General features: G+C 68.1%; 1 protein-coding gene across 1 annotated transcript in view; it reads left to right on the plus strand.

The window, feature by feature from the left end:
- Positions 1 to 2,101: 2,101 nt before the first annotated feature.
- SEPTIN9 (septin 9) overlaps positions 2,102 to 23,653 on the plus strand; it is a 41,726-nt gene continuing 20,174 nt past the window's right edge. Inside the window, exons 1-2 of the mRNA XM_056115423.1 lie at positions 2,102 to 2,261; positions 10,573 to 11,142. Coding sequence (XP_055971398.1) covers positions 2,207 to 2,261; positions 10,573 to 11,142 — 625 coding nt within the window. The 5' untranslated portion in view covers positions 2,102 to 2,206. The remainder of the gene's footprint in view (positions 2,262 to 10,572; positions 11,143 to 23,653) is intronic.

A 23,653-nucleotide genomic window follows, 5' to 3' on the forward strand; every position in this document is an offset into this window, starting at 1 on the left:
TGGAGGGCCTGAGTGGGGGGGCTCTCACGCCTCTGGAGGAGCTAGTGGGGGGTGCTTGGGGGTGCTGACAGGCCCGGGGTACTTGGGGGGAGAGGGATGGCTGCGGGGCCTGCAGAGGGGGGTTCCGGGGTGCTGGCCTTCTGGATTCGTTGCCTGGGGGGTCCCTAAGGGAGCTGGCAGTGTGCAGAATGTGGGGGCTGTGGGAGGAGCCAGGGCTCCCCTAGGTGCCCGCTCTGCGAGGCATGGGGCCCTCCACTCATGGGTGGCCCCTGGATGGGCATCTTCCTTGGCTCTCCCTGGCATGCTGTGCCCTCAGCTCCCTTCCCAGTGACCTCCCCCAGTGCCCGGGCAGGGAGGACTTCTGCATGCCCCCCACTTAGACGGCTTGCCTTTGGGGGGCCACCTACTCTCCAGCCCATTCCAGGTGGTGGTGTGAGGTGGGGGCGCCTCCCGGGTCCTTGCCCCCCGGGCATTCCTTGGGTTTCAAAGTGGAGCTCATTTCCCTGCTTCTCCCGCCCGCCGCCCGCGGGCCTGGTGGCCCCCACCCCGCGGCTCCTGCTGGGGGGAGGGGGGCTGGGCCCGGCCCTATTAATGTCCGGAGCCCCAGGAAAGTGATTACAGGCCGGGAGTGATTGAAGCCAGGGGCGAGGCGGGAGAAGGTGATCATTACCGCGGGGGGCGCGGCCGGTTCCCAGCTCCCCCGGACAGAAACAAAGGGAGACGCGGGGCGCCCGCAGCGCACACACCCGGCGACCTTCCTGGCCGGGAGTGCGGCGGGCGGGGGGTGGCGGGCGGGCCTTCCTGCAGCGCTGGGGACCCCGTGCGCGCGGGGGTGGGGGGGGTCCACCGAGCAGACCCCTCCCAGGCGGGGGGCGGCGGGCGGGCCTTCCTGCAGCGCTGGGGACCCCGTGCGCGCGGGGCTGGGGGTCCACCGAGCAGACCCCTCCCAACTGGGGGTGCACGCTGGTGAGGGCTGTGGCTCCCAGCAGCCACTGCCCTTCAGGTTTCTGGGGGCTCCGGGAGCCAGGCGTGCCCCCTGGCGCGGATCCCAGACCCCCCCCTCCCCCCCGCCCAGAGCACAATGCGGACCTGGCTAATCTGGGGTGCAGAGTGCCAGCTCCGCGCAGAACAATCCCGGGGCGTGCCTCGCCTGGCCAGGTGCTGTTACCAAAACACGGGGGTACAATGCAGACCAGGCCGGACCAGGTCGCCGAGCCCCTCCCCCTCCCCGGGCCGGTTCGGGGGGGGGGGGGGGCGGCAGGAGGGACTGGCCGGGCCTGACACTGGGGGCCAGCGAGGGTGGGTTCGGGGAGGCCGGGGCGTGTGCGCGCGCGCGGGATGTCTGTGGCTTTGCGCCCCCCGCTCCACAAACACCCGGCGTTGAAAATAGTTCAAAACATCCAAAGCATGAGCGGGGAGTGCCTCGCCGGCTCGGCTTAAAAGGGGCCGGCCCGTCCGCTGCGCAGAGCGGCGCGCGCGGACCCCCTGGCCCCCCGCTCGCGCGCGCTCAGGACTGGGGGCTGGGGCCCGGGACGAGCCGGGGGCCCCCTGCCCGCTCACCCGCCGGGCCCCCGGGAGCCCCGGGGCAGAAGGTCAGGGGCAGGAAGGCAGGGGGAGGGCGCAGGGGGCCCGCCCCCTGCCCAGCCTGGGGTCCCGCGGGGAGCGCTGGCGGGGTGCGGGCCGGCGGCCGCTCGCCGTCCTCCCTGGGGACTCCGGGAGCCCGAGGGGTCCCCTGGGCTCGGCGGCAGCCCCTGCCCGGGGTGGGGTGGGGGTGGGGGTGGGGAGGCGGCCCAAGTGCTGCGTCAGCGCCGCCCGGCCGGGCCGGCCCAGGGCGCGGGGTGGGTGGGGCCGCGGTGCCCCCTGGGCGGCGCGGCGGGCGGGCCGGGCGCGTGCGGGCGCCGAGCGCGGGAAGGCGGCGGCGGCGAACTTTGTTTGGCGGCGCCCGTGCGCCCCCGCGGCCCGCCCCGCGCCGGCCCCTCGTCCGCCCACATCTGGCGCGGCCGGGGGCGGGGCCGGCCGGCGGCGGCGGCGGCGGCGGCGGCGTCCCGGGGCCGGGCCGGGCCGTGCGGGAACCCGATCGCGGGCGCGGCGCCGCCTCCCCCATTCATTCGGCCGCGCCGGGGCCGAGGGGCGCGCGCGGGGCTGCGGCGGCGGGAGCGCGCGGGGCCCGGCCGGCGGGGGCGCGCCTCGCGGCCCACCCGCCACCATGTCCGACCCCGCGGTCAACGCGCAGCTGGACGGGATCATTTCGGACTTCGAAGGTGGGTGCGGGCGGCCGGGCCGCCCCCCGAGCCCCCGCCCGCCGCGGCCGCGACCCTCCCCGTCGGCGCGCGGCGCCCCCCGCCCGTCGCCCGGCCCGGCCGCGCGCGCGGGCCGCCCCCAGGCCCAGGGGCTCGGGCCCCCGCCGGCCTCCCGGGGCCGCGCGGGCGCGGGGCGGGGGCGTCGTGGCCCCCCGCCCGCCCGGGCGGCGCGTCCTGCGTGCGCCGAGGGGAAACGCACACAATGGTCGCGGCCGGGCGGGCCCGGGGGGCGGGCCGGGACGCAGCCCCCGCCCGGGCACACCGTCGGGGGCCGGGGAGCCCCAGGCCGCCCCAGAGACCCCAGGGGTGGGTCGACCCCGTCCGCGGGGCCGCCAGAGCCCCCGCCCGCCCCCGGCTGGGTGTGCGGGGCCGGGCGGGGCTAGCAGGAGCCCGGCTGGGTGGGGGGAGAGGTGGGGGCGCGGCCCGGGCCTGGGGGCTCCCCCAGGGGCGTTCCGGGAGGGCAGGCCCGTCTGGACCTCGGGGGGCTCCGTCTGCTAGGGTCGGGGCTGGCCCCCCGTGCCTCCGAGTGGCCGTCGAGGGAGGGAGGTGGGCGCCTGCCCCCTGCCGGCCGGTCGTCGTCCGCACCCCAGGCCCCCGGACTTGGGGGGAAGAACGGGGTGCGGGGAGGGGGCCGGATGGGGAGGCCGAGATTGGGGGTCACGTGGTGTCTCCGCCGCTGTCACTACTTTTGGTGGGGCCCCCGGCTCTTCCATCTCCTGGGGTGACGCTCTGAGCCTGGGGGTGCCCTCTGGCTCCCTGGGCTCTGCACAGCCTGGGCTATGCCCCGGAAATTTCCAGAGCTCCCTTGTTCCCGCGTGGGGCGACCCAGAGCAGGGTGGGGACCCGCAGTACCCGGGGAGTAAAGGGACGTCGGATGAGGGGTTGGCTTTGGGGGGTACCTAGCTGTGCCTGGTGCTTAGTTTTGTTTGGGGCGACAGGTCAGCTCCGTGCAAGGCAGACCCCTTCTCGGTCCCACTCAGGGCAGACTCTGGGCTCAGTGCTCAGGCATCACGCCCGTGGCGGGTGCTAGGGGGGATCTCCGTGTGGCTCCTGGGATGGAGCTGGAGTTGGCTGTGAGCGGGGTCAGCGCCTCCTCGGGCCCCGGAGGGGAGAGGAGCCTGCCCTGGTGACCGAGGTCACCCAGGCTGGCCCGTGGTCACAGGGAGGTCAGTGGCGCGGAGAAGGCCTTGAGCCGAGTTGCAATTTGGTTGCCACTGGAAGGGACGGCAGGGAGCTGGCTCTTGAGGGGCCGGGGGGTGAGGAGAGGCCAGCTCGCCGGAAGGTCAGCCGGGGCACCCGGAGGCTGGGCAGTGCTGACCTGTCTCTCTGCCACCTGGCTGGCGTCTCTGCGGGCACCCGAGGAGGGCGGCGCCTTGCCCGAGGCCTTTGGTGCCCATGGCCCGGGCTGGCAGTGGACTTAGACCGTCTCAGGCGCAGGTGGGCGAGTGCAGGGGTGACGGGGCTTGGACTCCGGCCCTGGGCCGAAGGCTATGGCAGTGCCCAGGTGCTGGGGGGACTGGTCTGTGGGTGGGGAGCGGGCTCGGGGTGGGGCCTGGGGACCCCCTCCCCACCAGGGTGGGGACCACCCTTCCTGCTCTTTTCAGTTCCTCAGTTTTGTTCTGGGGTGATTTTTCCCAGGGCGGAGGGCTGTGCCTGGCGGTGCTCAGAGCTTGCTCCTGGCTCTGTGCTCAGGGGTCACTCCTGGAAGGAACCTTGTGGGATGCCAGTTGGCCACTTGCAAGGCCAGAAGCCTCCCTGCTGTCCTGTGGCTCCAGCCCCTGTCCTGCCCTTTGGCACCCCGCCCTGACCCTGTGGGTCCTGCAGGAGTGGCCTCAAGGCTCTGAGGATCCTCGGGCAAGGAGCGCCTCACCCTGGTACTGGGGCTGCCCACGCCGGCCGGCCGCATCCCAGGCCTGTCTGACGCCGATCCTCCTGATGGGCAGCTGTCGGCTGACCCCCTTGTCTGTCGTGTCCTGGGGGAGGCCCACCCGATAGCGTCCCTTGCGGTCCCTGACGCCGAGCTTTGCGCCTGGGCGCTCCAGCGACCCGCCAGGACTCGGCTCTGCTGCCCCTCGCCGCCAGCCCACGGGGCAGCTCAGGCCTGGCTCTGGGGTCCCCACCAGGGGGGGCGGCACCCTGGGAAAGGGCACGGCTGTGGCCGAGTGCCCAGCTGGAGTGGCTGGGGCATCAGGCACCCGCGGGCAGCGCTGGCACGGACGGGCAGTTAGGGTGTCCGAGCCGCGGGGGCTCGGTCCCCCTCTGTTGTGGGACTCTAAACACCTTGCTTTCGGGTGTCGGAGCTGAGGGCAGGGGTCTGGGAGTCAGAAGGTGCTAGGAGCACAGGGGAGCCTCTCTGCCCCCTACCCGTGTTTGGGGGGCTCCCTGCTGGGCCCTGGGTGTCGAGGTGCTGACGGCTTCCCGGGTGCTGAGGGCACCCCCAGTCTGGCCAGGACTAGTCTGACTGGGGTGCTGGCCCCGAGCGAGGTGGGAGGGAGAGCCCTCGGCCCCGGGAGAGCGGGAGGATCGGGGGTACAGGGGGACCCCTGTGGCCCAGCAGGTGACGGGTCACCAGCCCAGGCCTTATTTGTGGGGGATCGGCCCTGGGGAGTCCCTGGCACATGTGCCCGTCCCAGCCGAGCCTCCCACCCTGGTGACCAGCCTCAGCCGTTCCGTTGGGCAGTGTCCAAGCGGGATGGTGACCCCCCTCCCCAATCTTCCGTGCCAGGGTCAGGGGGGCACATTCGATTAAAACAGTAGCACTGGGCCAGAGCGATAGGCCAGCAGGGTGGGCGCTTGCCTCGTATGTGGCCAAGCCGGGTTCGATCCCCGGCATCCCACAAGGTCCCCTGAGCACCACCAGGAGTGAGTCCTGAGTGCAGAGTCGGGAGTAACCCTGAGCATCTCTGGGTGTGGCCCAAAAAGCCAAAAAATAAAAAGAAAACAGCAGAACCGTCCCGCCCAGATGCCGGCATGCAGGATGCTGGAGCCGCACCCCCTCCCCGGGGACTCAGGGGCACAGACCCCGGACGTGGTGCCCTGGGCAGTCACAGGGGCCCGTTGGTGGTGGCGTCTTGGGCGTGCAGCCACAAGACCCATCCCGGTCAGCGGGTTCCTGCCGCAGCCTCTGGCCGTGCGGGCGGCGAGGACGGGCGTTGGCCCCCAGCTTTCTTGCAGCTTTTCCCAAATTTGGAGGCTCCGTGTCGCCCTGACAGTGGCTCTGGAACACGGCCCTGGAGTCTGCGGCCGGGTACGCCGCACACAGACTGACACGCCCCCCAGTCGCCCCTGACCCCCCGGGACGCCCCTGGCGCCTGGGCATTGGGGGTTCGGCTGTTTGGGCTGCATCAGCTCCCCCGGCTCGACCCCGATGCGCTAGAATTTTCCAGTTTGTTGTCAGTTTTGGAAGTGCCAGGGCTCAGGAATGCAGAGAAGGAGCAGGGGCAGACCACAGTCTCCTGGGATATAAACACCCCCAGGGCGGCCGGGCCACAGGGAGCACTGCTTGGCTCCTTCTCTGCCCCGGGGACCCCCCCCAGCCCCTTAGGGAGAGAGACGCCCCTGCCCCCCCCCCCCCACCTGCCAGAGCCCTGGGGAGCCTCTAGCTTCCCCTGGTCGAGAATCCGGAAAATCCAAGCCACGGGCCCGCCCCGCGCCCAGCGAGGTCGCCCTGGACCGCCCAGCACAGGAACGGGAACTCGTTTCTGGGTTTGAAGGGGCAGGACACCCCGGCTTACAGGACGTGGGGGGCTCCTGGCGTCCATCTCCCCTCCTCCCCCATGCTGCCCCCCCCAGCCCCAGGAGTCCGGGTGTGCTGCTGCCTCTGCAGTTGCTGTCCTCGGGGTGGGGTCTCCCAGGAATGAGGAACCCTGCGGACAGCACCCAGCACCGAGAGTTTGGGGGCTGACTGCTGGGGTCCTCCACGGTACGGGAGTTGCCGTGGTCTGCCCCCTGTCCAGTGCTCCCTGCGTGGATCTGCAGGAAGTCAGCCCTGGCGGGCAGCAGGCCTGGGGTCACCTCCCGCTGGCCAGGGGCTCGGCCTTCCTTCTTTCTCCGCCTCTGTGGCAGCTCACCGTGAGGGCTGGGGACCCCCAGGGCTGCCCCTGTGGGGGGCTTCAGGGTGCACCCTGGGCTGTGTGAGGGACCTGGTGTGCTGTCCTCCTGGACCCATGGGGAGGGTTGTGGGGGGCTGCCGGAGGGAGGCACTTGGTGCTCGAGTGTTTATTTAGCAGCTGTCTGTGGGAGCCAGCTAAGCTCTCTTTGGGGTCCAGGGGGTGGTATCCAGCCATAAGTCAAGGCAGCATCATTCCAGGAGGGCGCCCTGGAGGAAGGAGTACACAGGGTGGGAGTTTATTAGCTTCTCTTGCAGCTGTGCTGCTTTGTAGTTTATTGGAAGAGTGGGCGCCACGGCGGCTCCTGGCACCCAAGGGAGGTGAGGGGTCGGGAGGGCTTGCAGGTCACCTCCTGCCTCAAGGCGAAGGGGTGGGTGGGGTGGGGATGTGGGTGGCTGATCCAGGTGGGAGGGGCTTCAGGGGCATTTGGAGGATTGGGCCCTGGTCCCCAAGCCTGAGCTAAAGCACAGCTGACCTTGGCTGACCTTGGCCGACCTGCTGCATTGGGACGGGGTGGGGATGGGGTTAGGGCTTTGGGGCCTTTGAGATGAACGGGGGAGGGGGAGGGGGAGGCGGAGCTGGTGAGGGCCCCAGCCCGGCCCTGGCCTTCCCCTACTGCTGCGAAGAGCTGCAAGCCCCGCGCCCCGCCCCCAGCCCTCTCCCCGCCCCTCCCCGCCCCATCCCCCACCACCGCGCCCCGCCCCCAGCCCTCGCCCCGCCCCGCCCCTGTCCCCGCCAGCTGTTCCCGGCCTGCAGCTTCCTCTGGCCTTGCCCCTTGGTCCGCACAGCCGGTTCCCCGGGGGAGGGGCGCAGCTGTGTGGGGGGGGTGGCAGCGGCGGGCCCTGAGCCCCGGTGGTCTTGGCTGGAGGGAGCCCGGCCCCACTTCCCCGCCCCTCCTGCCCCCCAAGTCCTGGGTTGGCTGTGGGGGCCGCCGGCCGGTCCTGGGGGGGGGGAGGGAACTGCCAGCTGGGCCCCTGCCAGCAGCACCCACCCCAAGGGGCAGGGGGCGACCGTCTGGGCTGTGCTGGGGGGTGCGTCCAGCCCGCGGTCCTGCACTTGAGGGGTCTTGGTGATGGGGGGCGGAGAGGCCAGAGTCCCGCGTGGACACGCCGTGTGGAGGCCCGTGGGTGTACGGTGTGGGATGGAGCGTGGACGTGCCTGTGGTCTCCAGGGGGACCCTGGCGTAGACCCATGGCACGTGGACATGCAGAGGGCAGTTCCTGGGCCGGGTCCAGGGGCAGGTGGGCCCCCCCACGTCTGTCCTTGGTGTTCGCGGGCCTTCCCGGGAGCGGCCAGCAGGACCGGTACCCGGGGGAGGCACTGCCGAGGGGAGGGACCACCGGGGGGAGGGACCGCGTACAGGCTCGCCTGGCAGATGTCAGCCCTGGTTTGTGCCCTTGAGCATCTGGGGTAGTGCCTAGAACTGTGGGGTTCTGGAATGTTCTGGAAGGTCAGTGAATGCTGACCTCGTGGGTGCGGGGTGGGGAGGGGAGAGACCTTGGGGGTCACAGGCGTGGGAACTGGCACGTTCTTTACGGCCACCTCCGGAAACTGAGGCATGGGGAGCTAAGGACCCTGCTGGCCACTCCAGTGGCTCCTGCCAGCAGCGCCGGGACCCAGGGGGCCGCGGGGATCCCTTCCTCGCCCAGCACTCGGCTGGAACCCCTTCCAGAACCTTCCCGTGCCGGCTCTGCACCCTCCAGCAGAGCCTGCGCTGGGGCCAAGCCTGCGGATCACGTGGTTCTGAGGCCCCCGCCCCAGAGGTTGTGGAGCAGCTGGACTCGGGGGCGCTGCCCTCACTGGCTGACCTCTGCTGCCCACTCACTCTGCCCTGTAATTAGGCCGCAGCTCCTACCGGCCTGGGCCAAGCCTTCACCTGGGCCTGGAGCCCCGTGGCCCCGCCCCCTGCCCCCCTGTGATTGATGGGCGGCGCCACCGCCCCTCCCCCACGCTCTGCTTGCTGTTCTGACCTGCGCCCCCTGGCAGCCCTTGTGTGCGTGCGTGCCCTTGTGTGCGTGCGTGCCCGTGTGTGCATGCTCACATGCATTTGTGCACACACCTAGGTACACGTGAGTGCATGTGTGGCTTGCGTGTGAGTCATCATCACATGAGACGTGCGTGCTCGTGAGTGCCGGTGTTCACAGACGTGACATGTGGGGCCGACCAGTGCAGAGGCACATGACGAGTACAGGTGCGCATGAAGGTGGTATGCACGCACATACGTAACGAATATTGTGTGCACTTGGCGAGAGTACACATGCTCTGTGTAGCACGCACACGCATCTATGCATGTGTGCACATGTGTGTACTTGCGTCAGCCCTGAGGCTCTTCCGGAGAGGCAGCTCCCTGCTTGAGCCCCCCCACCCCACCAGGGCGCCCCTCTCTGCTGAGAGGGAAGTTGGTCCAGCTGGCCCGGATGAGGGGTACACGGCCCTGGGGCTGTGTGCCTGGAGGGCTCTAGGGCTCCTGGTAGGGCACATTAAAGGGTCCCTTGGCCTTGCTGCCAGTGATCGGGGAAACTTTGACCCCCAAGAGACCAGAAAGAGTGGCTGGCGTCCTTCCCCCCCCCCCCCCCCACAGGCAGGCCGGAAATTCTTGCCTTATCTCGGCATCTCCTGCTGGCCCTGCCCTCCCCTCTCCTCCTGGAGCCACAGCTGGCCTGGGGCTGGGCCCCCCACGTGTCCCCTCACCCTCCCACAAGAAGGGCTGGAGAGATGGTTCCGGGCATCCGTACCCCGGGAGCGATTCCTGAGTGAGGGCCAGGAGTCAGCCCATCTACTGCCAGGGGTGGCTCAAAAGCAAAGGGCAGAAAGGAGGTCAGTGGCTCAGGGTGCTGTGACCCCCCTGGGGTAGACGCTGCTGTCCCCGAGCACCCGAGCAGAGGTGCTGTGGCCTCCTGGCGGGGAACCCCTCCTCAGCACCCCAGAACCTCCTGTGAGTCACCCCGTGACGGGTTTGTCTGTGTGGCCCCTGTGAGCTTTGTCCAGTCCCATGTCCCCACTTCTGCTCAGACGCGAGCTGTGGAGGGGGGACCCCAAACCCAGAGGCATCTCACCTGCCCGCCCTCCATAGCTGCAGGGCCCTTTACTGGAATGAGGTGGGGAGACGGTGCAGACAGACACACAGACGCAGGGAGGGTGTCTCAGGTGGGACGGGGCGAGACCTGGAGTCCCCTGTTTTTGACCCACACCTGGTGGTGACATCAATCCTGGTGGGCTCAGGGACGATATGGGAACCAAGCCTGGCTCAGCTGTGTGCAAGGCAATTGCTCTACCCACTGTGCCATCTCTCTGGCCCAAACCCCCATCTCTGAGCCCCCCCCAATGCCTCCCCGGGGGGAAGGGCTCGTGCTGGGGCTCTGTTTGGGGTCACGCATGCTCACACCCAGCAGCACACCCCGAGGTGGCGCCCGCCCCACTGTCTGTCTTACAGACTCGGCCCTGGTGTGGACCCTGGCCAACAGCGCCCTCACCCTGCTGTGGCTTTGCCCCCATGCCGGGAGAGGGTCTCTGGGTGGGGGGGTCGGCGCCAAGGACCTCCAGGCAGCCAGCCGTGGACCCTGAGAAAGTGCTGGCGTCAGGGCTGCTCGTGGCTTAGGGCCTGGACCCGTTGCCCACGTGTGCCAGCCTTCACCCGCCGTCCGCGGAGGGCGGGAAGGATGGAGTTCCTAGGGCCCGCTGGGGGGCATGGTGTGGGGGCTGAGGGGCTGGAGCCGGGGGGTTGGTTTCCTGCCATCTTCAGAGCAGGGAGTTCTCAGCTGTGTGGAGACAGCGGGCTGGTGGCTGCCTGGGCGGGAGTGGGAGTGGCCAGTGTCCTCCAGGGCACCGGCTCTCCCTGGAACCGGGCCTTGGTGTTCTCCACGCTGTTGCCACGGGGCGCACACTGGGGTCTCCGGTTCCTGCTGTGTGCAGGGGGTGATGTGCCGAGCCACCAGAGCAATGGGGGGAGAGACAGGGGGAGACGGACAGAGCCCACACGCACTGTGGGGAGGGGGTCGGTCGCAGTGTCTCAGCAGGAAAGACCCCCCAGGTCCCTGCACCCGCCCCCACGGGCCTCCCCGGCCCCGGATGTGTGTCCCATGCACTGGCCCCTTGGCTCTCTGGGTGGTGAAGGTGCCTGTGTTCTGCCGGCCGCTGCTCACCCCTTTCCCTGTCTCTTGCAGCCCTGAAAAGGTCCTTCGAGGTGGAGGAGGCAGAGCCGCCCAGCGCCACGCCGCCCCGGCGCGTGCAGACCCCCCTGCTGCGGTCCACGGTCGCCAGCTCCACCCAGAAGTTCCAGGACCTGGGCGCGAAGGGCGGCGAGCTGGCCGGGCGCCACGCGGACCCCCTGAGCCAGCGCTCCCCCAAGGCCACCCTGCGCCGCGTGGAGCTGCCGGGGCCCCGGGCCGAGCCCGCGCCACGCCGCTCCGAGCTGTCCATCGACATCTCGTCCAAGCAGGTGGACGGCGCCGGGGCCGCACGCTTCGGCCTGAAGCGGACCGAGGTGCTGGGCCACCGGACGCCTGAGCCCGGCCCGCGCAGGACCGAGCTGACCCTCGTCAAGCCCCAGGAGACGCCGCACCGCAGGATGGAGACCCCTGCGGACGCGGCCCCCAAGAGGGTGGAGATCCAGGTGGCCAAGCCGGCGGAGGCGCCCCCCTCCCCCATCCCGCCCCACGGCCTGGAGGACCCGGAGCCCCCTGTCCTGCCCAAGGCGCAGCCCCCTCCGGAGGTGCCGGCAAGGAGCGTGGAAGGTGAGCGTGGAAGGACCCCGGTGGGGGGTGGGCACCCCAGGACCCCGGGGCTGGTGGTTTCGCTGTGCGGGCTGCGTTGCACAGAGCAGCAGCCGTGCTGGGCTGGGCCAGCAGTTGGATTTGTTTGGGGAAGGCAGGATGGTGACTGGCCCGGGGTGGGTCACTTTCCAGTGCTCGCTGGACTGAGGAGGGTTTACAGGGGTCCCTCAGCAGCCTCAAGGTATGCCCCAGCCTCCCTCCCCACCCCCCCAGGGAAGGAGCCCAGAAGCACAGCTCTGGGCCGTGTCCACGCCCCAAGGGGGTTGGCGAGAGGCAGGGCCAGCTGTGGGTGTCAGTGCAGGTGGAGGCAGCTGCTGGACTCCAGGGCGCATCACCGACGGCCCGTGGACTTGGCAGCAGAATGTTCTGGACTTTCCGTCTGCCTCGTAAGCGGTTTCACATTGAGTTGGGGCAGGATTGCCTCGTTCCAGCCGTTTCCTAGGGCGTACTTTGGGGCGCCGGCACCTGGCCCCGAACCCCTGCTCCCCCGCCATCGCCTCTGCTTCCTGCCCCTGTCCCCGCACGGCGGCCACCTCGCCTTGTCCCCACATCTGTGGTGTTCCTCGGCCTTGGCCTTAAGTCACTGCCGTGGAGACCCTGCCTGCATGTCTGTCCTTCCTTCCCGCCCATGGCATGGACAAGCCATCTCTGCACTTGTCCTCCGTGATGGACCCTGGGCACTGGCCCTGCCGGGACATCAGTGAATGCCCTGGGCTTCTCCGTCTGTCCCCACGCAGGCCGGGCTGTGCCCACACTGCCGTGTCCTTGGTCCTGCCCGCTCAGCTGTGCCAGGCAGGACTTGGCCGGGAGAGGGGGTCCTGGCTCTGAGGGCCTGTGGCGATGGTCACATAACCCTGGCCCTCCCGGTGCTACCCCGTGTGGGAGCCGTCCCGGCCCGCGCTCTCTCCCCTGCTGCAGCCGGGCCTGTGTGTCCACCGGGCTGCCCTGCAGCTGCGACGTGAACACCCTTCCCCCCGAGGGATAGTTGGCCATGGGAGAAGGCCTAGGGTCATTGCTGGACCAGACCCGGGACCACCCCTGGGCTGTGGCCTCCTGGGCAGGACACAGTCCCCAAGTCCCTGTGGAGCTGCCGGCACAGGGCGTTCCTCCCCCCAGGGTTCCCTCCCGCCCGCCAGCCTCTCTGTCTGGTCCGGTATTCCCGTGTTCCCCTGGTCACCTCGCCTCACCCTGACTGTGCTTTTTTTTCCTCTTTTTTTCTTTTTGGGTCACACCTGGCTCTGCACTCAGGAGTTACTCCTGGTGGTGCTCAGGGGACCATATGGGATGCTGGGAATCGAACCTGGGTCGTCCACGTGCAAGGCAAACGCCCTACCCTCTGTGCTATCTCTCCAGCCCCCTGCTCTTTAGTCACAGCACTAGTTTAGCTCCGATGCATCCTCCAAAGCCCCACTCTGCAGAACCTCTTCCATGCAGCCCTCCCTGAGTGGCAGGCTGTTATCTGATTCCCATGCTTTTTTTTTTTTTTTGCTCCTGGCCATGGGTTGTGGGGATCAACCCCAGGTCTGCTGTGTGTTAGGCAAACGCCTTCCCACCGTGCTGTTGCTTCTATTTTGCTTTTTTTCTTGTGTGTACTATTTTGTGTTTGGCTTGAGACCAGTCATCGGTGTGTGATTCTTCTCTTCCTCTTTTCCTTGTTTTTTTAATGGGAAATTCTCTTTTCAGCATCTTTTTTTTTTCTTTATGAAAATGGGGCCCGGGGCGGGAGGGGAGCCCCATTTCCGGGAGCTCGAGGCCCCAAGTTCGAGCCCTGCTTGGCGTGTCGCAGCTTCTTCAGTCCTGCCAGGAGGGGCACCCAGCCCCAGAAGCGCCTTATTCCAGGGCCAGTCGTCGTGTGGCCCATGCCTGGCGTTTTGAGGGGCAACTCAGTGCCCTCCCTGCGGCTCAGATCCTCCCTCCTCCCAGCAGGCTCCCAGGCACCACGAAACTTCCCCCCACCCCCCGTCGTGCGGTCACTGTGGGGGCTCGTCCACGTCAGCTGGAGACTTTTTTTTTCTGTTGTCGGGGATGGGGGGTTACTCCTGGCTCTGCGCTCCTGAGGGTACTCGGGCAACACAGGGGAGGCCGGGATCAAACCCAGGTGGGCTGCATGCAAGACGGGTGCCCTCCCCGGGGGACTATGGCTCCGGCCCTGATGCTTTGTTTTTGGGCTTGCCAGTGTACCCAGGACCTCACGCGTGTCATGACTTTGTTTGAAGCCCGTGACTGGGCCTGGGGGTGCTCCCTGGCGCTCGGGCAGGACCCACCAGGCGGTACCAGGAACTTCCCCGAGTCCGCGGGCCTGTGGGGCTGTGGGGTCATCCTGGTGATGCTGGAGCATCTTCAGGCTGGGGTAAAAGGCCACGGAGGGGACAGCCTGCCCTGCTCTGGCCACTGGACCCTGAGACCCTAGCCCCAACCACACCCGGACCCCGACCCTGCCCTCCCCCACCCCAGCCCCCCTCACCCGGCCCCCAGCCCCGACCTCACCCTCACCTGACCCCGGCCCCGACCATACCCGGACCCCAGCCCCTACCTCACCCGACCCCAGCCCCAACCACACCCGAACCCCAGCCCTGACCACCCCAAGCCCCCTGACTGGTCCCCCCAACCTCTGCTCCTAGGCTGTGAGTGACTGTACCCCCTCTCTTCCCCTGCCTGGGTGTTGAGCACGGCGGGTCCAGGACCCACAGACACAGGGGGTGGATGCGGGCTCAGCCTAGCGCCCTCCCTCCCCTGCTGCCTCTGGCCGGGCTGTCCTGAGGGGTCCGGGGCTGGGGGTCTGGGGCTGCGCAGCAGAGGTGAGTAGCTGGCCCGGGGAACCATGTTCCAAGGCATCAGCCCCTCCCTGGCCTCCATGTCCTCACACCAGGAGCCATGGGGGGCTGCTGGCCAGGGTGGACGGTCTGAGCTTTCCGGGTGCAGCCGCACATGTCTGACCCGACCCTGCCTCTCCCCCCCCAGTCCGTGGGGCTCCCAGGTCACGTGGCCGAGAGGGGGACAGTGAGTGTCTCAGAAACCCTCTAGAGTGTCCCTGGCCATGGGGGCACGGGGATGGGCCTGGACGTGGTTGGGTGTGGGGTTGCTGCCAGCTCAGGGACCCGGGGGACCAGGCTGGGGTAGGGGCTCAGGCACCCCATCTCACGGGGCGCCCCCTCCCTTCTGAGCCAGCCCCGGCCATATACAGCCTGAGGGTCGGACCCGCCTGCTCTGCTGAAGGCCAAGTGGACGGGATGGGGTGGGGTGCGCGGGTAACCTCCCACCTCACTCTGCCCCGACCCTCAGCCTGTAGGATCGTCTTCCGGAGGGGGTGACTGCTTTATTCCTGGGGAACAGGCCTGCCCGCTGCAGGACGCATTCGGGAAGGCCTCTCAGCGCCAGGCTGTCCCCTTGGTGGGGCTGGGGTGTCCTGCTCTTCCCCGGCCTCCGGGGCAGACGTCCCCTCCCTAGAGGGGGACGCGGGGGGACAGCAGGCTGGTCCCTGGCCCGTCTCCTGCCCAGCTGTCGGCGGCCCAGACTGCTTGGGTTTGGTGCACCCGGAAATGCCGGGGGCAGCTGCGGCACCTTAAATAGAGCTGGGCACAGCTGTCGGGGGCACCCAGGCGGGCCCAGGGGCTCAGGGCGAGATCTCGGGCACCACCCACCAGATGGGAGCCGCTGAGGAGCCGCCTGTGGTCAGGCCCGGGACAGCTGCCGGGAAGCCTCGGCCACACAATGGGGCTCTGTCCCGGGGCACCGGGCCGCCCCACCCCCATAGGCCCCGGGGTGCCACGTGGGACCCCGCGAGCAGGCTGTGGGGCTGGCAACTCGCTGCCCCGCTGACTTTATGGTCTTCCTGGCCGGACCCTCCCGTGGCCTCCTGGGACCTTCTGTGGGTATTTCGGCGTACCCTGGGCTTCGGGGTGCTCAGAGCCCCGGTCTGGGCCTGAGGTGTGGCCAGCAGGTGTGGCCACGGGGCCTGGCTCCAGCCTCTGGGTCTGTCCAGGGAGGCTGCACCGGGCCGTCCTGGCGGAAGAGACTCAGTGTTTATTTACTGTGTGTTGGTTTGGGGGCCACAACTGGCAGGGCCAGGACTCCTCGGATCGAACCCAGCTGGTCGTGTGCCAGCCAGATGCCCTCCCCGCCGTACTGTTACTCCTGGCTCTGCACTCAGGAATTACTCCTGGCGGTGCTCAGGGAACCCTATGGGATGCCGGGAATCGAACCCGGGTCAACCACGTGCAAGGTTAACGCCCTCCCCGCTGTGCTATTGCTCCAGCCCCAACTTTGCTCTTTTAAAACATCGAGTTTAGCTTCTCCTTCCTCGGCTGTTGGCTGTGGTGCTTCGTGCTCACGTGGGGGCAGCATCCGACTCTCGCCAGAGGCCCTCAGACCCGGGGGGCGCAGGTGAGGGTCAGCTCTGGCTGCTGCCTGAGGTGGGCTCCGAGTCTGTTCAGCCCCCGGGGAGCGATGGCTCCGTTCCCGCTGCGGCCTCTGCAGGAAACTTTCCCGCGGCCGCCGGCCTCCGCTATTCGCTCCCGGCCCTTCTTCCTGCCCACGGCTGCAGCCTGTAACCTCAGCCTGTAACCTAGGCTGGCCTTGGAAGTGGACGTGACCCATTCTCAGTTTTGGGGGTCCCTGCCGGGAGGCCGCCGAATACTCTGTGTACGCTCAGCCGGGTGCCGGGCCCCCCGCCCACCCACCTCTTGCTGTCCGCCCGGCCTTGGCTGCTGCCCCCGGGCCCCCGCCCCTCAGTTTTGGTTCTTGTTTTTTTGGAGTCTCTGGATACCTCCACGGCAGCTGGTGCAAGACACGTCCCCAGCTTTTGCATTTATTTATAGCGTGTCTTCGCGGGCAGAGATTGAGCCCAGCTGCCAGGCTTATTCTGCTGCCTTCTCCCTGGGGGTCTCCGCGCGGCCGGAACCCCGGGACACGCAGCCTGCTTGCTGCTCGTGCCCTGGACGTGGCACGTGGGGGGCTGAGGCACGGTGCGCAGGGTGTGATGGGGGCACCTCGGGGTGGGGGGCTGACGGAGCTATTTCCGTCCTCTCTGGTGCCACTGTGGGGCGTCTTCAAGAAAGGAATCCGGCTGTGTTTCTTCTCCAGAGCTTCAGACAGCAGCATCTGCCAAAGCCTTTTGTGTTTAGGGGGACACCCAGGGTCCTGGGTGCTGCTCCTACCTCTGCTCGGAGGCTCTCCCGGCTGGGCGGGGAGTGGGGGGAAGCCTTCTGTTGGCGGCCTGGTGACACTCAGAGTTTACTCCTGACTCTGTGCTCAGAGTCACCCCTAGCAGGGCTTGGGGGACCTTACGGGGTATCGGAGAATCGAACCTAAGTTGGCCTTGTGCAAGGAAGAGCCCTCCACTGTACTGTTGCTCAGACCCCTGTTCGCGCTCCCTCTCCTCCCTCCCTCCCTCCTTTCCATCCTTCCTTTCTCCCTCCCTCTCTCTGCCTCTCTCTGCTCGTCCCTGGGGCCCGCCTTTTGCTGGCGTCCTTGGGGCTTGGCTCGAGCACCCTGACCTCTAACTTCTCTCTGTCCATCTTCTCTTTTCACTGGCACGTCTCGGAGAAGCCACAATCCTCGCCTCTCCCTCAGCTTTTTCTTGAGATAGAAAGTGAAAGAGAAACCCCAGTAAGGGCCAAGGAGAGATGCCATCCCCAGCAGTGCAGAAATGACCTCTGGGGAGGTCAGCGCCTGCGGGGCACCTCCTTCCTCCCCTGGACAGACGCTGTCCTCCCCCTCCAACCCCCGCCGGCCTCCCACTCCATCAGGGGGACGGCAGGAAACGGCCGAGCTGGGCTTTGGGGTCCCTTCTTGGCCAAGGGGAACTGAGCACCCCGTGGTGTGTGGGCTCCGGGCTGGCCGGTGATCCCCAAGCTGTCCCAGGAATGGCCAGTGACCCCCAGCTGTCCAGGGGAGAGGATCCACATCCGCCGGCCTCCGGTGCACAGCCGGGCTCAGCAGCACGGCTGTGGGGGACGGTGAGAAGTCAACCCCAGGGGCCCCAACAGGGGTGAGTGCGGCAGGGGTGGGCAGCCCACCGCCCTCCTCCAGCTGGACGGGCCCCAGAAAGGAGAGTAAGGGAGTGAGGAAGGAAGGCGAGCAGTCACCCCATCTAGGCGGGCAGCAGTGGGCATGAGTGGCCGTGTGCTGAGCCTGGTGCCCGGGGGCGGGGGGGCGGGGGTGGCCCGTTGCCGCAGGGACACCTGGGGGCCAGCCCTGGCTCTGTGCGCAGCCACTGGGTGCCAGGAACATTCGTTCCCCTTCCCGGCCTGGTGGGAGGCCCGTGTCCCCACCCTCCTTCCTTGGGCGCTGCCTTATATGGTGACGGAAACTTCTGGGCTACCCGTGCGGCCAGTGCTTTGCTCCCAGGATTACTCTGTAGTGGTCTGTGTGCTACGGACAGTGAGCCTCAGGGAGCGCTCCCTGGAAAGTGCTCCACAGATAATGCTCCTGGGGAGTACTCCCTGAGCAGTGGTCCCCAGGCTGTTCCTTGGACTCTTCCGTTAGACAGTGCTCCCCAGGCAGTGCTCCATGGGCTGTGCTTCAGCTGTGAAGGGCCCGAGGCAGAGTGGTCGACCCACTGTTCGGCTGGAGTGGACCAGCTCCCTGATGGCGCAGCCCAGTGGGGGATGGGGCCGGGCCATGCCCCACGTCCAGGGCCTCATCTGGAGCTGCAGACCCGGAGAGTCTGGCCTGTGCGGGCCAGAAGCTTCCAGAAGCCTCCGCCCTGCGTCCCACACACTCGGCCCTCTGCTGTGGGTCAGCGCAGAGGGCAGGAGAACAGGGCAGGGCCTTTCCCAGGAGAGAAGCTGACTCAGCTCTGCAGTGTCCAGCTGGGCCTCCGTTCCCCCCGCGGTCACCTTGCCTGCCCCTGCGCGCCCCCCACTGCCTGCAGCGGGCACTACGCAGCCGCCCCTGCGCCCGTGAGTGATGCCCGAGTGTGTGCCCTGGACAGCCTAGAGAGGTTCTGGAAGGAGGTGGGACAGGCCTTCCCCAGCCGGCTTCGGCCCAGCACCCCCCGCAGTGCTCAGGGCTGACTCCTGACTCTGTGCTCAGGGATCACTCCTGGTGGGGGTCAAACAGCCCAGGTTGGTTCCATCAAGGCAAATGCCCAACCAAAGCCCTCCCCCACCCTCCCAGAGGAGGGTTCAGGGCTTAGCTCACTCGGGCAGGTGACGTGTCGGGGCGGGCACTGAGCCAGGAGGTGGGAGGTGTCACCCAGCTGGAGCAGCCTGGGAATGCTTCCTGGAGGAAGTGCCGCCTGGTGGGTGGGTGGGAAGCATCAGTGCTGATGGGGGGGTAAGTGGGGGGGGTGTGAGTCCGCCTGCTAAAGGGCTGGTCGTGGGAAATGGGAGCTAGAAGAGCCCCAGGCGGGACCCCCAGGGCACAGGGCAGCCGGGTTGAGGTGCTAGGTGCTTGCTGGGCTCCCGGTCGGTGGGGGCAGGCCCCGCCCTGCTCTGGGCCTCCTGCCGCCTGGACCCTGGCTCAGGAGGTTCCCGGGCGCAGGGCCTGGCCAGCTCGACCTCTGAGCCCCTCGCTTCCAGGGCCCCCGGGGGACACGCAGGAGGTGGCGGGTGGGGGGGGGGTCCCCATGCCAGGTGCATGCAGGATGTCCTCTGGGAGGACGGGCAGGCACTGACGAGGGTGGGGCTCTGCTCTCACCAGTCGGCCGGTGACCTTGGCACCTTCCGGAACCTTCTGGCTTCCCTCTCCAGCAGCAAGGGGAAGCAACAGCCTGACCCCGGGAGGCGGGTGGGGCTACACAGGTGCTGTCAGGGGAAGTGTCCTGCCCTGTCACCAGGCCACCAGCCTTCGACCTTGGGAAGTGGGCAGGGCTTGCAGCCCGAGAGGTGGACCTGGGCCCTGGGTGCAGGGGGCGGGGTCTGGAGCATTTCTCAGCAGCTTCGATTTCTTTGGCGGTGGGGGCTGGCGCACACGCTCCCCTTGTGCTCATTGTCTCCTCCTGGCTCTGAACATCAGGGGTCCCGGGGATGGAACCCGGGTGGGTGCATGAGGCGAGCGCCCTCCCCGCTGCGCTGCCCCCCAGCCCCCCTGAGCAGCTTCCCTGCTGCTGCTTCTGCGCTGGAGGACTGGAAGGGAAGAGGCGGGACCCCCCCCCCAAGGCCACAGTCTCCCCTCCCACTGGTCTTACTGGTGACTGGGGCAGCAGTGGGGTCTCTGCGGGCGAGAGTGAGTTCCTCATCCTGCTTAGTGGGGTTGGGGGGTCTAGGAGAGCTAGGGTTTGGTCTCCTGGGCAGCCGGGCAGCCGGTGTGGGCCCGGAGTCAGCCCTGCCAACTCGTCCTCCCCGGCTGTCCACCCTGTCCCTCACCCTCCTTGGGGAATGGACTGAGGTGCCCACAACTACTTGTGCCCCTGTCCCCGCCCGTGAGCTGGCCTTGGTGGCACGGGGTCCCCAGCGCGACCGCCTCCTCCCAGATCCGTGGCTTCCTGGAGGCAGCCAGGGGAAGGAGTGGGACCCCCAGGGCCCCGACTGGGGTGGAGCCCACCCTCATTGCAGCTGCCACCCGGGGCAGCGGGAGGGGGCACCAGTCCTGGAGACGACGGGGGCGGTCCAGGCATCCAGGACCCGTCCCCAGAGGTGGGCGCTGCAGCCTCTGTCCCTGGGCTGTCAGGCAGGGCAGGGCTGGACGGACCCACATGCCCACAGCTCCCAGGGGGCTTCCAGAGGGGCCCTGGGGCTTGCTCGAAGACAGTACCTAGTGCTCACCCAGTACTGTCCAGTACTTGCTCAGCATCTGTCCAGTACTCAGTGCCTGCCCAGTACCCGCCCAGTGCCCCACTGGCAGCAGCCTGGAGGGCTCCATTCACTGGTGGGCAGGTGTTGGATCTATAGGGGAAGAGTTGTGTGCTTGTGTTTGTGTGTGTGCACTCAGGTGTATATGGATGAGAATCGTGACACGGGACCAGGGTTTATTTGTTCTGTTTCTGCGGGGTGGGCCACACCCCCAGGACTTGGGGCTGACTCCTGGCTCTGTGCTCAGGGATCCCTCCTGGTAGGGCCCCAGGCCCAGGGGAAGTGGGGGGACCCGGGTCCTCTGTGTGTGTGGCCAGTGCCCACAGCGGTCCAGCCCTAACTTTGTCCTCTGAAGCACATCCGGCCTCCTGTGTGTGGGGGGGCGTCCCTCCTGGTGTCGGGTACCGTGTGGCGCCGGGTCGGACCCCCGCTCTGCCCTCGAGTCTCAAGACCCAGGTTTGTCTGTAGCTCGAGAAATATAGAGAAAATGACGAGTCGGAGTTTTGTTCTACAGAAACAAGACCAGGACGATGGCACCGCTCCGCTGGTGCCCTCTACCCCGTGCCCGCCTCTCCCCCTGCCCGCTGCATCCCTTGCCAGGGCACTGGGGCGTCACTGTGGTGGGCGTGAGGAGGCGGAGGCCAGTGGGGCTGCCAGCCTCAGACCCCGGGAGGCTCTGCCTCCTTATCTCCCACGGGGCTGGGTGCGGGGCGAGAAGGCACGGACCCCCTTGTGTTGGGGAGATGAAGCCCCCCTCCCCGGCTGAGGTCTCATTTAAGGACAGAGCAGGGGGGGCAGAGGGTGGCCCTGTTGGCCCCCGCTGGGCTGACCCGTCCCCCCATCCAGGACTCTGCTCCTCTGTGCCTGCCCCATGGGGGCTCCAGGGTCCCCCCCATCGGTGGCTCCGGGCTCCCATGGGTGCTCCCTGGCAGGCCCCCTGCTGTGCTCCCCGCATCACAACACCCCTCCTCAAGCCCCCCAGTCTCTGCACAGGCTCACTGGGGGGCCGGCACAGCTGTCCTGGCATGGGGGGGGCAGCCCTGAGTCGCCATCCCCCAGCGCTGACCACAGTGCTGACCCTGGCCCTGACCCGGCCCCTCTGCGCTGAGCAGGACTCTCAGCGGCAGCTGCGCCCCCTCCCTGGCCCCTCGCCTTCCCGTGCTCCCTGCCCCACCCCTCCCCCACTGGGCTCCGGGCCATGTGGTGCTAATTAAGTCCTTCCTGCTGGACAGTGAGGGGCGTGGGGGAAGGGCGCCCGCACGGAGCCCCCCCCCCCATTCCCATTCCCCGCCCCTCACTGCCACTGCCACCAGGGAGGGTCTAGGTGCAGCTTTGCCCTGGTCAGTGCCCTGGGCAGCTGGGGGTCCCTTCTGCCCTGTGGGGCCTTCTGTCCACCAAACCCCCCCCCACGAGAGGCCCGTCCCTGCATCCCTGCGCCGCATCCGGCCACCTCCTCTTTGACCTGCTTTTCTAGAAAGTTCCTTGGAGCAGGGCTGAGCAGTGAATGGTGTGTGTGTGTGTGTGTGTGTGTGTGTGTGTGCGCGCGCGTGCGCATGGGAGGCGGGGGGGGGGGGCGGAAGACAGGCACAGTCCCCGTGGGCTCCAGCTTTTGCCCCTGAGTGGTCTCATGCTGCCAGGCTGGACAGAGGCAGGGTGGGCGTGGGGTGACAGGCAGGGCCAGCCCCTTAAGCAGCAGAGGCCTGGGGTTGTCCCAGCAGCCTCAGAGCCCGGCCTGTCGCTCCATGTAGCCTTGTCACTTTGGTGAGGCCTGAGGAGACGGGTCCCCCTGCTTGGATCTGACCCGGTGGGGCCTGGGCCACTGTGAGTACCAGCGGAGCCCAGAGAGACTGGGTCACCTGCCCAGGGCCACACAGCACACAGTAGCTAGTGGGGGCGAACGGGGGGAGGGGGGCCGAGACTGGGACCAAGGTCTTGGGGTCTCCCGTCGTGTCCCGGGAAGACCCTCTGGTGGTGGGGGTGGGGGAGGTGACCGCCTCGGGGGTCCGGGACCTCTGGTTTGGGGGTGCAGCTGCCTCAGCTTCTTCCCCAGGCCCCTTGCTCTGCAGTCTGCGTGCTGGCTGGGGTCTGAGGGGCAGGGGGCCCCTCACCCAGCTGCTGCAGCCCAGAGGGAGGTGCTGGGATTCATTACAAGCCACCTCCCCATCCTCCTTCCGGAGGCCTGAGGGCTGCCCTCCCCTCCCCCACCCGCGTTTCCTGGGGGGAGGGGCACTTGCGCGGGAGGAGTGTGTCCATCCTCAGCCCTCCCCCTCCACCCCTGTCCTCTGTCCCCGTGGCCATGGAGAAGGTCCTGATGGGAGGTCAGTGGGGACGCGGGGCCCAGAGCAGAGTGTGGCTGACTTTGGGTACAGGCTCGGGGTCCCTCTGCGCCCCTGGCTTTCTCCCCTATAATTGTTGCCCAGAGGGGGCGAGTGACTCCCCAGAGGCTGCACAGCACTGCAGGCCTGCACCTTCCTCCTGGGACCCTGGGGTGGGGGGGGTCCCAGGCTCCGGTTGGGTTCAGAAAAGAGCACCCTGGGAGAGGAGTGGAGGGAGGCCCACAGCTGCCAGGAAAGTGTCTCCCCACCCCAACCCCCAGCCTCTCTCCTGACTCCCTGCCTAGCCTCTCAAAGGGCCCTTGGGTGAGGTGGGGCTGGGGTCAGCAGCTGCCCGGGCCCCTGCTACCCCAGTGGTCCCGAGACCCCAAGTGACCGAGGCCAGAGCCCCAGGCTGGACCTCTCTGCTCCGGCCCAGCCTGTCAGGGCTGTTTTCCATTGTCCCCTGTCTACTTCCTGGGGGCAGCCCGGCTTCTCCGGAAGCAGCTCCCTGGCCCTGCCCTGCCCTGCGTCCAGGACCCCTGGACCCCCTGGCCAGCTGGTGACGCATGGGTCCGTCCTGCAGTAGGTGGCTGCCCCTTTCACTTCTGCTGACACATTCGGGCCTGGCTGTTAGAGGTGGGAACCTTGGGCAGTCCTGGAGGGCAGCCTGTAGGTGATGGCTCTGGCCTTTAAACCAAAAGGAACGGAGGGTTTGAGGGCTGCTGGGCCTCAAAGTTGGGATTCGAGATGCCAACAAGAGGGGTCAGACAGTGCAAGAGTCTTCATGCAGCTGGTCACGTTGCAATGCCAGTTCCCCGTAGGGTCCCTGAGCGCTGCCAGGCACCTCTTCCGCAAATACTGGGGAGAGTCTAGGGCCTAAGGAATTTGCCCTTGCTGGGGCGTCCCAGCACCGCCAACCCCCCCCCCCCCCCCACGCCCCTAAAGACACAGGACCTCAGCCGCGAAGCCTGGGAGAAACACTCCACCCGCTGGGGCTGGCTTTGAAGCCGCGGGCGGGCGGAGTCGCCAGCCCAGGAATGCAGAAGCCTCTAGAAGCTGGTTGGGGCAGGGGAGGGATTCTCTAAGCCTCTAGAGGGCGCGGCAGGCGCCCCTGCTCTGGACTCAGGCCTCTGTGATCAGCACGTCACAGGGCTTCCGGCAGGGTCTGGGAGGGGGGGTGGCGGCCCTGCACGTCCTCTCTGGGGCACCCGGGGCAGGCCGGGAGGAAACTGAGGCCCAGGGAAGGGAAGCCAGCAGCCGGCAGCTTCCTGCGCCCGGGAGGGGAAGTGGGTATCAGAGGCGGTGGGTCCCCCAGGCCCTCCTGTCGGGCAGCTGAGTTTTCTCAGGTGCTGCCCAGAGACCCTGGCTGGGGGCTGAGCCCCCCTCCTGACTGCTGGGACCCTTGGGTGCCCCCAGGAGTGG

Source organism: Sorex fumeus, unplaced genomic scaffold (assembly GCF_029834395.1).
Source record: "Sorex fumeus unplaced genomic scaffold, SorFum_2.1 ptg000029l, whole genome shotgun sequence".
Taxonomy (NCBI): domain Eukaryota; kingdom Metazoa; phylum Chordata; class Mammalia; order Eulipotyphla; family Soricidae; genus Sorex; species Sorex fumeus.